This window comes from Platalea leucorodia (genome assembly GCF_965183815.1).
Source record: "Platalea leucorodia genome assembly, chromosome: 3".
NCBI classification, from domain to species: domain Eukaryota; kingdom Metazoa; phylum Chordata; class Aves; order Pelecaniformes; family Threskiornithidae; genus Platalea; species Platalea leucorodia.
This window is the reverse complement of record NC_138825.1, coordinates 47,022,746-47,037,065: the sequence shown is the minus strand read 5'-3', so window position 1 is coordinate 47,037,065 and position 14,320 is coordinate 47,022,746. Positions and strand designations below refer to the sequence as shown.

The 14,320-nt window shown below is 51.2% G+C and overlaps 2 protein-coding genes across 7 annotated transcripts in view; both read left to right on the top strand.

Moving 5' to 3' along the window:
- The window catches only part of NUP133 (nucleoporin 133), a 41,165-nt gene extending 36,169 nt beyond the window's left edge, over nucleotides 1-4,996 (top strand). Inside the window, exons 25-27 of one of the 6 annotated variants that reach the window (XR_014227711.1) lie at nucleotides 2-90; nucleotides 1,152-1,710; nucleotides 2,320-4,996. Coding sequence is in view for 3 of the 6 variants with exons in the window: in XM_082307195.1 (XP_082163321.1) it covers nucleotides 2-90; nucleotides 1,152-1,288 (226 nt within the window). In the remaining 3 variants the exon portion in view is untranslated. The other 5 variants (XR_014227712.1, XM_082307198.1, XM_082307195.1 and 2 more) reach the window with 5 other exon arrangements.
- A 583-nt stretch (nucleotides 4,997-5,579) lies between these two features.
- Nucleotides 5,580-7,985, top strand: ACTA1 (actin alpha 1, skeletal muscle). Its single transcript, XM_082306311.1, has 7 exons — nucleotides 5,580-5,681; nucleotides 5,771-5,911; nucleotides 6,081-6,405; nucleotides 6,547-6,708; nucleotides 6,929-7,120; nucleotides 7,237-7,418; nucleotides 7,568-7,985. Exons 2-7 carry the CDS (start codon nucleotides 5,783-5,785, stop codon nucleotides 7,709-7,711), a joined length of 1,134 nt encoding a protein of 377 aa, XP_082162437.1. The 5' UTR covers nucleotides 5,580-5,681; nucleotides 5,771-5,782; the 3' UTR covers nucleotides 7,712-7,985.
- Nucleotides 7,986-14,320: the final 6,335 nt, after the last annotated feature.

The window sequence follows — 14,320 nt, the reverse complement described above, 5'->3', positions numbered from 1 at the left end:
GATGGTCCAGTTCAGATGGGAAAGATGATCCAATTGAAGCATCTAAAGATAGTATATTTGTGAAAATATTACAAAAACTATTGAAAGAAGGTAAAGTGTACTTAAATATAATTTAACTTCTTGAAATTGTGTAGTTGTTTCAAAAGCTGCTGAAGACTAATATACAAGTAGTAGTGTTAATAAACTCTCAGAGTAATAAAAACTCCCATATGCATTCCACTAGATAATTACAATCATATGGAGCTAATTCTCTCTCTGTAAAATGTTGAGGGGATAAGAGATGAGCAGATTTCTTGCTTATAATCTTAGTGCACTCAAATTATTTGCTCAGTAGGGCAGCCGTTGGATTTTTTTAGCAGTTTCTTACTGTACAGGAAAGTATGTATTCTGGAGTTAAATAGATCTCTTCTGTAAGATAAGGGATTAATAACTATTTGTCTGTCACTCAGAAAAGCTTAATCTATTTTCGCTTAAATGTGTTTTTGTTTTCCCTCCCCAAAAGCAAAAAAACCCACACACTCCCAGTTAAAGCTGACCACAGGAAATGATGGCCATGGAAATAACAGCTGGAGGGGAGGGAGAGGAGAGAAACAATTTAAAGTCCATTTTAAATATTACTGCATATGAGCTTTTTCCAGAACAGAGAAGGCTCCATGTCAAAAATACAACAATTAAGTTCTCAGAACAACTCTAGTTTTGTGTGTTCAGTCTTGTCAATTTCTTTCCTTTTGTAAGATTCTCACACCCCAGACTGACATGTTGCAGCTGATGATATAAGTCTTTATTAGATGAGTGTTCTTTCTTTTCTTTTTTTTTCCCTCTTTTTTTTTTTTTTATTTTGGTCAAGTGTTATGTAAGGACTTGGATTTTAGGTTTAAGGATTTTAGGTTTAATCATAAATTCACTGAGAAGCTCTGTTTGGTAGGAAATACTTTTTTTTTTTTTTTTTTTTTTTTCTCCCCTTTAAACTCAGTTTTGCAGGCTACTTAAGCTTTATTGTATTTCTTGACATGTATAGTAGAATTAGATCTTCTCAATTCCAAAAGAGTAATTTAACTCTGAGGCAGGCACGGGTGTTTACTTAAAAATCATCTTAACTGCTAATGCAAAGTACTTTTATCAGTGCTGTAATAAAAGGTTTTGTGTTGTAGGAGTTCAGTTAAGTGAATATTTACCAGAGGTGAAGGACTTGCTGCAAGCGAACGAACTTGGCAACTTGAAATGTAACGCTTACTTTGAATTTGTGTTAAAGGCAAACTACGAACTCTACGTTCAGGGACAAGCATGATTCTCACTATTTCTTTTAATATTTTTTCTAAAGAGCTGTTAAATTCATGTATTCTTTTTTTACGTTCTGTTCTTTTTTTGCTAAGACTTTGTAATAAAGTCTACATGAGTGATATACTTGGTCTTAAATTCATAGACATTGGCACTTTAGTCAGGGGAGGCAGAGGTGTGTTTTCAGGCAAAAGAAAAATAAAGTTTTCGTTTTCTGTGCCATTCATAAACTCGCTGTTTCGTTTTATATCTTCATTGGTATGAGTCCTGCCAGAGACTCACAGATGCACAGGGTGAAACGTGGGACCCGCTGCAGAAGGTGGAAACTTTTGCTCTCGCTTCACTGGGGCTGTGATTGCAGTTCAGAGAACATACCGAGAACGTTAATGCTGGGTGACTGTGTAGCTTACTGAAGAAACAAATGATTATTCTGTAAGGTTACTCTCTCTTTGTACACCACTTTTTGTTGTAGAAACTAGGGAATTTCAATTTTGCATTAAAGATTACTGGCACAGAAAGGGTAACTGGCTTGTCGCTGGTCACTCAGCTTTCTGTCCATGACAGAAAGGAATGAATAACAGTTCTCATTCAAGGTCCTCTGGTCCAGTAAATATACCCTTCTTTCAGTTCATATCTGTAAGATTAAACTTTTTCAAAACATTTTAATATTTTTAACTTAAATGACAGTTATACAGATATATCCAGATCTCTAGAATACATGTAAAATGAGATTAGCAGCTCACCATGCAGTCATTCACAGCAACTGCTTGAACCTAGGCTCAGAAGAAACCTAGAAAGCAGTTAGGAAAGTGTGGGAGTCCAGCACGATCTTCCTTACTCAGTGACTTGTTCTCTACTGGTTGATGCTACTGATTTTTTTTTTTTTTTAGCCCACTGCCCCAGTTAGTTATCTCTGACATGGGAATAAAAAAAAAAATCCATTAAACTTTTCAATTTTAATTATTCTCATTGGCAGCAGATTTTAATCTTTTAAATAAAAGTTACTTTAATCTGACACGTTGTACCTTTCTTTGCAAGTAGCTCAACAGCCAGCGAGTGAATGCAGAGCGACTTGCATGCCCTTATGTTTTACTTGTCTGGCTCAATGCCTGCTGCAACAACTTGATCCAACAGCTGAGAAGGTCAGAAGTTAAATTGGTTGAAGAGAATCCAGTTTCTAGTTTTAAAAGCACAGCTCCCCTTCCGTGGCTTCCCCTCCTCCCTGTACTAATACAGTAAGCCGGGCTGAGAGTCTGAACATGTTTGGAAGAATAGATTTATCTAGAGAGGTTCTAACTAATATGGGAAAGAAATGCACTAGCAGCCATCTTCTCAGATTGTTCTAAGAAGCGAACTTTGCTCTTCTGCAGCCTTGCACGGCTGAGAGGAAGAGGTGCGGGTGTAACTCCCAGCTGCGGCCTCAAAGGAGCAGGTCAGCTAAAGCTGTAGAAGGATTCCACTTGCTTCTTTAAGTGCCACTTTAAAGGTGGTTTCACATGATCGATAAACTTCACGTTTTGGGAGAAAGGGAATAATCTAACATGGTTGCCGCTCCCTGCCGAAATATGTTCTACCTGAACTTTTACTAGACTCTTTAAATTTTGCTTGAAGAGGAATCTCTTTAATTGACCGTCGGCAGTAAAACAGTTGGGGGATCTCTCATCCCTTCCTCGACCGCCGGCCACCCGTGCGCTGCCAGGAGCGGCAGGCCAAGCCCCGGGAAGCTTGCCGCAGAAGCAGGCGTTTCTGTCCACCCTTCGCTACCTGCTGGTTTCAAAGCGCCTGGCCGCGCTGCTGGGATGGGTTTACTCCGCGCGGTGTAAACGCGCTCTCCGGGTTCTCGGGAAACGATCGGCCCCGTAGGCTTCGCAACTTGTGTTTTATTCTACTGCTGGGCTGGGAGGCATCTGGCATTTGTACAACGGCTTTCCATCTGACTATTGCCAAAACAGAAGGCTACGGGCAATGAGTTTACTTAAATAAAACCTCATTAAAATAACTTCCATGTCTAAACTGGAGTTTAATGTTCTCGGACTAGGAATGTCGAGCTGGTTCGCTGTTCCGTTGGGAAGCTTGAAGAGGCTGGGATTCGGGGCTGTTCCTCCTCTCCGTCCCCCGTTTCGTTATGTAATAAGCTGTTCTGGTGCGGAACGCCTGTCTCGGGTTACTGTACGGGGAGGATGCCTTCATTTACCACCGCCCATCGAAGGCCGTGCCAGAGCTCTAGGCTGTTTCCCAGTGTAACAAAAACAAATAAACTTGGGACAAAAAGATCCGGGCTTTGGTGAAAACGGCTTAAGGAGTACGGATAGCTCCTTTGGAATAAGGAAGTATACGTTGTTTCTTAAATAGTTGCTTTCTCAGTAGCGGAAAATACACAGGGTACAGGATGTCCGCACTTCTATCCTCTGTTGTCACCAGAGTAGCAGGAAAGCTTGTCAGTTGTCATTTGTGATCCATTTCAGAAGCTGTGCCTCGTGGATAGCGATCTTCTTTGTGCCCAGCTCTGTTCTGGAAACTAACTTCCAAAGTTCTCTGACTTGGGACCAAAACCAAGTTCATTTCATGAGTCCAGCTAAATATCGTATCTAAGTGCGGAAAATGATCTTTCACGCAGAACTATAAGAATTTAACATTGCCGTCAGGCATTTTGCTGTAAATTGTGGCAGAGAGAAAATCAAAAGGAACGGAAGGGATAGAGCGGTTCTATGCTTGCGTGAGGTTTCACTGAAGGATTAAGAATATTTATCTTTCAGCGACCTTAGACTTTCTGTTACTTGATTTCTGATTAAACACAACTGACCGTATTTTGGAATCCACAATGGAGCGTTACAGTTCTGTAAATAGATTTGATGGCTGCCATGCCTTTAAGTGCTTTCAGGCTTCTGATTTTTGTCCTGCCAGTTGCTGATGACAGAACTGAAGAATAATACAAGAAGTTGAAGAACAGTATGAGAGAATAGCGTGGTTTATCCCCAGTGTGCTTTAATACAATAACTCGACGGGAAATGAAAATCTATAGCAGAATGAAATAGGGAGCAGCCAAAGGTAAGGAGGAAAGCTGCCAAACTGGAAGGTGCAGAAATTAAATAGAGGAGAAGAAAAGTTGTCTGCTTCTCTGTTGACCCTTCCGCTCTGCCTTGCCGTGGAGGAAATCAGCTGCAGAAATGCCTTCAGTTGCAGGAGACTCCTCAAAGCACGAGCACTTCTGGCTTACTATTTCTTCTTCATCCTCTCCTGACTCTCTAAAAGGATTTACCCTTGGCCAGTTGTGCCTTCAGAGAAGGTCTTGGAGGTTGATTCGTATCGACTCATTGGCAGGGCTGCAAATCTGCTTGCGTTACTGCCTCTTCTTTCCATTGGTAACCAGAATTTCTGTATAAACTCTTCCAAGTGTCCCGCGTGGAATCTCCGCTTAAATATCCATAGCTGAAGGAGATGAACTGTTGCTCTTCACTTGCACAGTACCTTCGGCTCGTCAGAGATGCCTTGCCTGTGAGACCGCGCTCCTTTTGGAGAGGGTGAGCCACGGCGATAGCTGGGGGATGCCGCGTCGCCTGGCCGAGCTCAGCGGCCAGCAATGGGTACTCGGTCATGGCACCAGCGTTCATGCGATGTCAGGCTCCTGGGATCAGACGGTCACCGGCGTTAATGCTTCACCGGGTTCCTCTTCAGGCGTTTTGTCTCACAGATGTTATCCCCTCCATTTATTTTCCGTTTTTAAATCACAGCAAGGAAAAAAAACGCACGGCTGAGCTCGGCGTGTAAGGCGGTGGCTTTTACGGGGGCTGTCGCCGGGTGGGACGCCACGACGTGCAAACCACAGAGCTCCCGCGTTGCTTCGCCTCTCTCCCGGCACTCGCCCCTACCCGCGGGCAAGGGCCGCGGGGTCCCCACTTCCCTTTGCAGCCCCAAACTCCCGGGCTGCGGTGAGCGGCGGCCGCAGGCCCCTCGCCTCCCCCGGCCCCGCCGAGCCCCGGCCCGCTCCGCCCTCACGCCCCGCCGGGCCCGGGCCCGGGCCCGCTCCGCCGGGCCGCCGCGGAAAGGCCCGGGCCTGCGGCCCCCACCTGCTTTGCCCTTAACGGGCCCGGCGGTGCCGGGGGATTATTTCGGCCCCGGCGGCGGGCGGTGGGGGGGCCCGGCAGACGCTCCTTATACGGCCGGGCCCGGCTCACCTGGGCCGCGGCCAGGAGCGCCTTCTTTGGGCAGCGCCGGGCCGGGGCCGCGCCGGGCCCGACGCCCAAATATGGCGACGGCCGGGGCCGCATTCCTGGGGGCCGGCCGCCGCCGCCGCCCGCCGCGATAAAAGGCTCGGCGGCCGGCGGCGGCCCACGAGCTACCCGGCGAAGAGCGGGAGGCCTCTCTGCCAGCGGCCCGACGCGCGGAGCCCGCAGCCAGCCCAGGTAAGCCCCGGCCCCGCCGCCCCCTCCCTGCCGCCCTCCCTCCCTGCCGCCGGCCGCCCGGCTCAGCCCGCGCCCCTCCGCCCCCGCAGACAGCCGACACCATGTGCGACGAGGACGAGACCACCGCGCTCGTGTGCGACAACGGCTCCGGCCTGGTGAAGGCCGGCTTCGCCGGGGATGACGCCCCCAGGGCCGTGTTCCCCTCCATCGTGGGCCGCCCCCGCCACCAGGTACGGCGCCCTCCCCTCCCGGCCTCCCCCCGCGCCCTGCCGCAGCGGCGGCTGCGGCTCCCTGCCGCCTCCCGGCGCCCTGCGCCGAGGGGGGACGCCTGGCTCGCCGGGGAGCCCCACGCCGCCGCCCGTGGAGAGGCTGCTGAGCCCCCCCTTTCCTCCCCTGCAGGGCGTCATGGTGGGTATGGGTCAGAAGGACTCCTACGTAGGAGATGAAGCCCAGAGCAAGAGAGGTATCCTGACCCTGAAGTACCCCATTGAACACGGCATCATCACAAACTGGGACGACATGGAGAAGATCTGGCACCACACCTTCTACAACGAGCTGCGTGTGGCCCCTGAGGAGCACCCCACCCTGCTCACTGAGGCCCCCCTTAACCCCAAAGCCAACCGTGAAAAGATGACCCAAATCATGTTTGAGACCTTCAACGTCCCTGCCATGTACGTGGCCATCCAGGCTGTGCTGTCCCTCTACGCCTCTGGCCGTACCACCGGTGAGTGCAAGCGCCCTGCTGGCCCCGCTTCCCCAAGCGAGGACGCCCAGGACGGGTCCCCCACAGCTGACAAGTGCTCTGCCCCCTGGGGCAGGGTCCTTCGTGGGCTGCGTCTCAGGTGGCTGGTTTTTGTTTCCCCAGGTATCGTGCTGGACTCCGGCGATGGTGTGACACACAATGTCCCCATCTATGAAGGGTACGCCCTGCCCCATGCCATCATGCGCTTGGATCTGGCCGGCCGGGACCTCACTGACTACCTGATGAAGATCCTGACTGAGCGTGGCTATTCCTTCGTCACCACGGGTAAGCACCATTCCCTCCTTCAAAACGTCGCCACTCACTTCCAACCCTTGCACCTCCAGGGATGATGCAGCCTCTCGCCCCATTGCAAGCCCCGTGAGCGCTCCCTGTTGGGAGTTTGCCTGTGGTTGGGGGCCTGGAGTCCCAGCAGACCTGTGGAGGAGATGCAAGCGTTCCCTGTTCCTCCTTTGCAATCGCTGATGCCTTTGCTGCCCCCTTACAGCTGAACGTGAGATCGTCCGTGACATCAAGGAGAAGCTGTGCTATGTGGCGCTGGACTTTGAGAACGAGATGGCCACCGCTGCCTCTTCCTCCTCCCTCGAAAAGAGCTATGAGCTGCCTGATGGGCAGGTCATCACCATCGGCAACGAACGTTTCCGCTGCCCAGAAACCCTCTTCCAGCCTTCCTTCATTGGTGCGTGCGCCCCCTTCCCTCTCTCTCCTCCCCTACCAGCTCTCCCCGAGTCCTCCCGTGGAGCTCTCGCTTTGCGCTTAACTTGTGCCTCCTTTTCTCCCCTTCCCTGCCCCCAGGTATGGAGTCCGCAGGGATCCATGAGACCACCTACAACAGCATCATGAAGTGCGACATTGACATCAGGAAGGACCTGTACGCCAACAACGTCATGTCTGGGGGTACCACCATGTACCCAGGTATTGCTGACCGCATGCAAAAGGAGATCACAGCCCTGGCCCCCAGCACAATGAAGATCAAGGTAAGGCTGGAGCGTGAAGGACCCAGGCGGAGGAGCAGCAGCCTCCTTTTGCCCTCCCGCAAACAGCGCGCCGGGCGGTGCGCGCCCCTGTGCCTGCCACCCGCAGCGGTTGCTTCTTTACTGATCTCTGCTCTCTTGGCTTTTTCTAGATCATTGCCCCACCTGAGCGTAAGTACTCTGTCTGGATCGGTGGCTCTATCCTGGCCTCCCTGTCCACCTTCCAGCAGATGTGGATCACAAAGCAGGAATACGACGAAGCTGGCCCATCCATTGTCCACCGTAAATGCTTCTAAACATGTTTACGTGATCACTTTGCCAACCATGCTCAGGATGACAACCTTCTAGGTTGCAGGCTGCTGAGGACCTGCAACAGCCATGTAACTTTCTATTTTGTAACAATTTCTGGTTACTGTTGCTGCAAAGCTCCATGTGACACAGTGTATGTAAAGTGTACATAAATTAATTTATTTTACCTCCTTTTGTTTGTTTTTAAAACCAATGCCCTGTGGAAGGAAACAAAAAACTTCAAGAAGCATTAAATCATCAGTCATTCTGTCACACCCTTAATGCCGTTGTCTCTGTCATCATTTGCTTGGGTTCTTCCATCACTGGCTGAGGCAGCGCCTCGTCTAACAGCGAGGGCAGGGGGTGGTGGGGCTGGACCTCCCGGGCCAGGAGGAGGAGCGGGGAGGGGACAGGGCCCCAGCCGGAGGAGCCAGCCCTGCCTGACTTGCTTGGGTGGCAGAGAGCTGGGTGCTGCAGAGAGCAGCCTGGGGGTGGCTGTGTGTTGCATCACGCCGTGGCAAGGTGGGTGCCCGCTGCTCTGCAACGTGCTCCTCCTAGACCCAGGGGGGAAAGGGTGACCTGACAGCCTTGGCTTGCAAAGGATTTTACTTGGCTCAGCCTGCCAAAAAAGTAGCCCTGGCACGCTCATGCAGCTCCAAGGCGTGATGGATGGAGGCAAGGCTGGGGCCGAGGGCAGGTGGCGGGTGCAGGTTAAATAAAGAGCTTTCCACTCCGCTTATGGGAAGCCTGCCTGCCATCACGCTGTCCCTGGGGAGCCCGGGGGGCCGAGGGCAGCCCGGGCCACTTCCTCACCCTGCCTGACACGCTTGCCCTTGCCCATGGTCACACACGAGGGGCTGCCTGCAAAGGGGCCACCCCCTCCCCTGCTCTCCCAGACCAGCCCCTCCCTGCGCCAGATCCTTCACGCAGGGACTCCCCGGGAGCCCGAAGGAAAACCCCAGGGCTTCCCCCTGCCACGGGCGTTTGCCCTTTTTGCCTCTGAGGGGGCAGAGCAGCGTGCGAGGTGGGGACGCTGCCCCTGCCTGTCTCACTTCTCTTACTGGGGTGGGGGGCTCTGGGGACCCCTTTGCTCCCACTGTCCACCCCACCAGGTGCTCAGGTCCCTTGGGGAGCCACCCGAAAGCCCTGCCAGGCTTGGCACAGCTCCCTGGGTCAGGGCACGTGTGCAGGAGCAGGCAGTCTTTGGAGGAGGACTCTTCCTGGAGCACAGGGCCCTGGCAGGGAAGTAGTGCTTGAGTTTTGGGGTGTCCCTTTGCTGTGGGAGACAGCAGTGCTGGGAAAAAAGATGATTCTCAGTGAAACTTCCAGCCCAGGAAGCTTTTTTGCTCTGCTGCGACCATGCTAAGGGTGCACTCCTTTTGGCTGTTTTTACCTGCGTTGAAGTGAGACCCATACGTGAGTACACTTTTTTGTAGCCCTATCCCAAAGGAAACGCCTGCGGGAGGAGCTGGCCTGATCCTTCCCTGGTATCTGGGGGCAGGGAGGCCCCTGAGCAGCCCTAGGAGCTCCTCAGCCGAGATCCCTCTCCGAGTGATGGGGGCTGGACTGGAAAGCAGGAACACGGTTGCTTCTTAAAATCCAAACATGAGCTTTCGCTTGCCGTGTGCGCAAGTTGTTGCACAGTGGCACATATTTCATCTGGCAGCTCTCTGTACTGGGATTTGGGGAGATGCTTAACTAACGTTAAGTCCTCAGTACTTGAGCCCTGATCTCAGGTTCAATTGTGCCTTAAGTGGTGTTTCGAGATGGATTTTAAGACCTGCTTCTGCTGTTTGATTAAAAGGCTGTTTTAGAAGTACAGATAAAAATTAAGTTAGAAAAGCAGCCTCGTGGACTAGACAGCGCTCGCTGTGGGGTACCAGCACAGACTCAGCTTTTCCACCTGCATGATTAAAGTTAGGGTCCTAAACCCACAACAGAAGGCGCTGATTTTGGGGGCGGGTGATAATGAGCCAGCCACCCTCCCTCCAGCCTGATCAAAATCAGTGGGAGCAGGGGATGCTTGCTCCCTCTGAATGAAGACCTAGATTTTGCAGCGCCAAATGTGAGTTTAGGACCGCTGGTGTGAGCGCAGCCATGGGCAGAGGGCAATCCTCCGGCAGGCTGGGCATTGCACAGGCACTGCCTTGCATGGGGAGGCTGATGCTGCCACTGGCATCTTGTCTGCTCTCTCTAACAGCAGCATTTTGTCTCGTACCAGCCCACAGCACCAGGTATTCTCAATAGTCTTAGTGCCAATTTCATCCCGTTGAAGTTAAGTGCCAAAAAGTGTATTTTTACAGCTAAAAAAAATGACTGGTTTGTTGTTTTGGTTGCTCAATCAATGCACTGAGGCACAACAAATTTTTAAGCCTGCCAAACCTGTTCAGGTTTTAATTTCAAACCAAAACGCATTCTTTAATCTGAAATCAGCCTTTTATTTGGGCTTGGGATTTTCAGCAATTGAAGACACAGATTGTTTGAAACAGGTGAGTTGAATTTTCACATGGTTTATAAGCCCTGGTGTTGGGAAGGTGTTTTGGGAAATTTTGTTTGTGCACAGCAGTCCGGGTTTGGTCTTTGTTGTGCGTTTCTTGAGAATTTCATTATCCTCCCTGCTCCTGTAACAGTGCTATCGGCAGCAGGTCAGGACCAGCATCTTCTGGTTTGAGAGAGGTAAAGGAATAAGTAAGTGTGATGGCAGAGGAGTAAAAGGGACTAGAAGGAAGGATGAAGGACACCAATGTGCCGTGAGAGGGAGGGTAATTGCAGAACGGCTCTTGCCTGCACCAAGAGCATCCTCTGGGGCTGTAGCTCACTGCTTGCACCGCAGCCTGCTACATCTGGGGCCGGACCCGTGCAGGACAACCCTTCGTGTCTTGGCTCTGCAGTTGCACCCAGTGGGCAACGTGAGAAACTGCCCTGGATGCAAATAACACCAAGGGATGCAAAATCTGGAGAAAGAAAGAGTCCTTGAGGGCACAAAAATTATGTGGGGCTGTTTAAATGAGCTTGGGAGGCACGGTCATGACTGGGCTTTGAGGTAAGCTTCCCCAGGGTCTGCAGATGTATGGGCTGTTACCAAAATTAATTAAGAACTAAGTAACAGGGAAAACCTGGGTTCTGAGGGACAGGCTCGAGGGAGCCTCTGAGCGGGACAATAAAGGGAATCCTGGAGAAGATGAGGGCACTGAAGGTGCTTCCTAATTTCATTTTGATAGAGATTTTGCTAATGTGATAATCTGCATTGCACAGAGAGCAGAATGTGGCCCAGGATGGGCCACCTCCCACAAAATGTGATGGCTCTGTCCCCCGTTTGGGAAAGGGAACTCGTAAAACTGCAGAAATAAGAAGCACTTTGACCTACAGTATTTATTGGGTTTGGCTTTGCTGAGAGGACCTGAACACCCTCTCAGCGCCGACATCAGCGCAGCTCCCCTGCGTACTCGGTTGACTGTGAATCTCCTGTGGGCATTTGGCCAATAATATTTATTCAATGAGATTTAGTAAAAGAAAAAATTAGAGGCCACTTCAAAATTGCCATTATTTTTCACAGGGAACTCCTAAGCAACAAATTCTGTGGCATTCTTTATTTTTGAAAGTGAAGCATTAAAACGAAGCCCTTCAAAGCACAGTTGTTCAAAACTTCAAAAGTTTTTATTTTATAAGAAACTTTTTTGCTGTTTCTATTTCGTTAATCCACAGAAAAATGTACTCAAATGGAACATTGCCTGTTAGGGTTTCTTTCTTGGCATTTTTCTTTAAAAGATAATTAAAAGAGCTATTCAGATGTATAGATTTCCATGGTGCATCTCCTGGGGCTGGAAAAAGGAGCACATGAGGGCAACTGTAACCTGTTGATCCTGTGGATGGATAATTGCAGGCAGTGCTGGTGCGAAGGGCTCCCACGCGGGACAGATGCCAGTCAGGGTGGGCAGCTTTAGCGACAGGGCCATTTGGAGCATCCCCCAGCCATGAGCTCTTTCCCAGGAACTGCTGGCAGCTTTGGGGATCCTCTTCAGTCCCTCAGGGGCAGAACAGCCTTTGAGGGGAACAAAAGGGTCTGGCTTGAAGCCTGGCGAATTAGTTGTAATTGCAGCCGGCAAAGGCTCTGGTTTTTATTTGTTCAGGACCTGAAAAATAAAGCAGCTTCTGCTTGCTATGCATCAGGGAACGCCGGGAGTATTGCTGGCTCCCACTGGGGATGTGTGCTGTGCGTGATGGGGATGAGCAGACGATGGAGAAAACTTTTATTGCCCAGGGGGTCTCCTTATTCCCCCCCAGCCAGGGCATCTTGTCAACCTTGAAACTGCACTGCCCAGTGCAGAACTGGGGCCAGCAGCATGCAAACCTCCCGCACTGCGGCGACCCTGGGCAGCTTATCCTCTTGTGCCTGCAGGGACCACAGCCAAACCCTGTCTTGTCTCAGCTGCTCGGGGCCGTGCTCTGAAACTGAAGCGTGCGGCTCGGAGGCAGCTCTGGCTGTGGTTGTTCAGGGAGTGCCGCAGGCAGCCCGGGAATGAGCCTCTCTGTAACCCCACCTCTGGGACCTGTGTATATATAGATCCCTGGAAGCAGCTTTCTTCCTTGGCACATCCCTCCCACCCGCAGTACCCTCCAAACATGCTCTCCCTGCCCCCCTGTGCCCTCGCTGCCTGGCTTCCAGCAGCTTCTCTCCTTTCCAGGGAAAACAAGGCTTTAAATCTGAGAAACATCACTGCTGGAGGGAAAAAAGGGAGGACTGCCTTATAAGAGGGCTCTCACATGTGCTCAGAGATGAGCAGCATAAAGAGAATGGCAATAGGCATCAGTGCCTGACCCCAGCTCACGGTGGCACGTTTATTTCATTGCAATTCAGCTGGGCTCTTCCATGAGGACCCGAGTTGTATTTGCAAAGGAGATCATGACTTGTAGCTCTTCTGGTTAGGCTGCCCTCCTTCACCAAAGCAGGAGCGCTCTGAGAGGGGGTTCAGGTACATGAGTGTAAGGGGACCCCTGTATGGCTGCAGCTCTGTCCTTTTCCCAGGGGGTGAGCTGCCCTGGTGCCCGGTGCAGGCAGGCAGGGACAGAGGTGCTCCCACAGGCAGCACTGGGGTGGTGACAGGGGATAGTGACCCTGATCTCACGCCTACTGGTCCCTCAGACACAGCCATCACCTAATCTATTTGAGTGCAAAATAAAATGCGTCGACATCGCCATTAACAGTGGTTGGTGCTGAGCGTGGGTTGGTGGTGTCGCGTTGGCTAGGACAGCGCTGGGAAGGGGACACCCAGAACGCAGAGCCAGGGCCGGTCAGCGGTGCGAGCAAGGTTCGCAGCACTGCCAGCCGTGCTGGGGGAGCAGGCGATGACAGGATCGTCCTGCCCTTCCCAGACCTCCCCGTGGCTGCAGGGAGACGGCTGTCTGCAGAGGGAGGGACGGGGGGCCATGCAAGCGGGAGGAGGTCTGAAGCAGGTCAACGCAAAAGAAGCCAACAACGTTTCCCAGGGCAACTATATCGGCTTCTGTAAGATTTTTTAATTCCCTTTAGCAACCATAATTACAAAGAATGGTTAAAATAACATGGGCATGAGGATCTAAACTGCTTAGAGTTTGCCAGCGATGAACAATGCTGTCACTGGGCTGTCCGCCCGTGGAGTACAGCCAAAGGGCGCAGCGGGGAGCTCTGCGCGCTCTGCACTACGCCCCATGCTGAAAATGAAGCGTGGCCCAGGTGCTGAGGCCGTCCGCTTTCTTGCCACAAGTTATTCGGAGTGGTTGTGTAGGAATTGAGGCACTTTTCAAAAGGCTGTAGAACAGGATATTTCCTCCATAAGGTTTTTTTGTCCTGGAAAACCCCTACCCCCAAAAAAACCCAACAGAGAGTTACCAGAGCTCCCTAACCCCAACCGTTTTGAAGTAGAGACGGTGCTGTTCCTACCTAATCCCAGCAGCACTGCTGCAGGTGATATGCCATGTTTCTGTGACTGCAGAAACTGAGCAGTTGTTTACATTGGGAGGTTGGTTTTCTTTCCCTTTTTTCCCTTCCCATCCCAAGCCCATCATGGTTTTCCTCTGTGACCATGAGCAACTCAACACTCGCGCCTCCGTTTGTTGCCAGCAAAGGGGCTTTTCTGTTTTCCGTCTCAAAGAAGATAATGAGGAGCAGCTAATGTTCATGAAGGGCTTTGAGATGTTGTCATAGAAGGTGTTTGGGGAATGTGAAATACTTGCAATCCTAAATTTAGCTCTGAAAGTCATACAGCCCAGTTTCCTGGCACAAATACCAGAGAAAGTCTTGAAATCTGAACGTTTTCCAAGCGCGGCCTCAAGCCGGAGGCTGCAGTAGCTGCCAGCGGTGCCGGGGATCTCCTGCGGTGCCTCCGGAGAGTCCGTCGCCTTGCGGAGAGCCCAGACCGCCCTCTTCCTCCCGAGCTGTTCACACCAGCAACCCGAAACACCAGCAGTTTCTGTCCTTGCTCTAGGTGCAATGCATCCGTACTTGGCCCGCAAGAGCCCCATGGGATGAGATTATTTTTCAAAGCTAAGAAAAGTGGCAAATTTAGGAGGATTACGGTATTCAATCCAGTCAACTCAGGGAGAATACAAGAAATCTCTCTTGGGATAAATGTTTTAGG

Bases quoted from the DNA above. Each gene is read 5' to 3' on its own strand.
- ACTA1 (XM_082306311.1), top strand. From the start codon at position 5,783: ATGTGCGACGAGGACGAGACCACCGCGCTCGTGTGCGACAACGGCTCC. The intron at 5,912-6,080 runs GTACGGCGCCCT...CCTCCCCTGCAG, and splicing joins TGGGCCGCCCCCGCCACCAG to GGCGTCATGGTGGGTATGGG. The intron at 7,121-7,236 runs GTGCGTGCGCCC...CCCTGCCCCCAG, and splicing joins CTTCCAGCCTTCCTTCATTG to GTATGGAGTCCGCAGGGATC.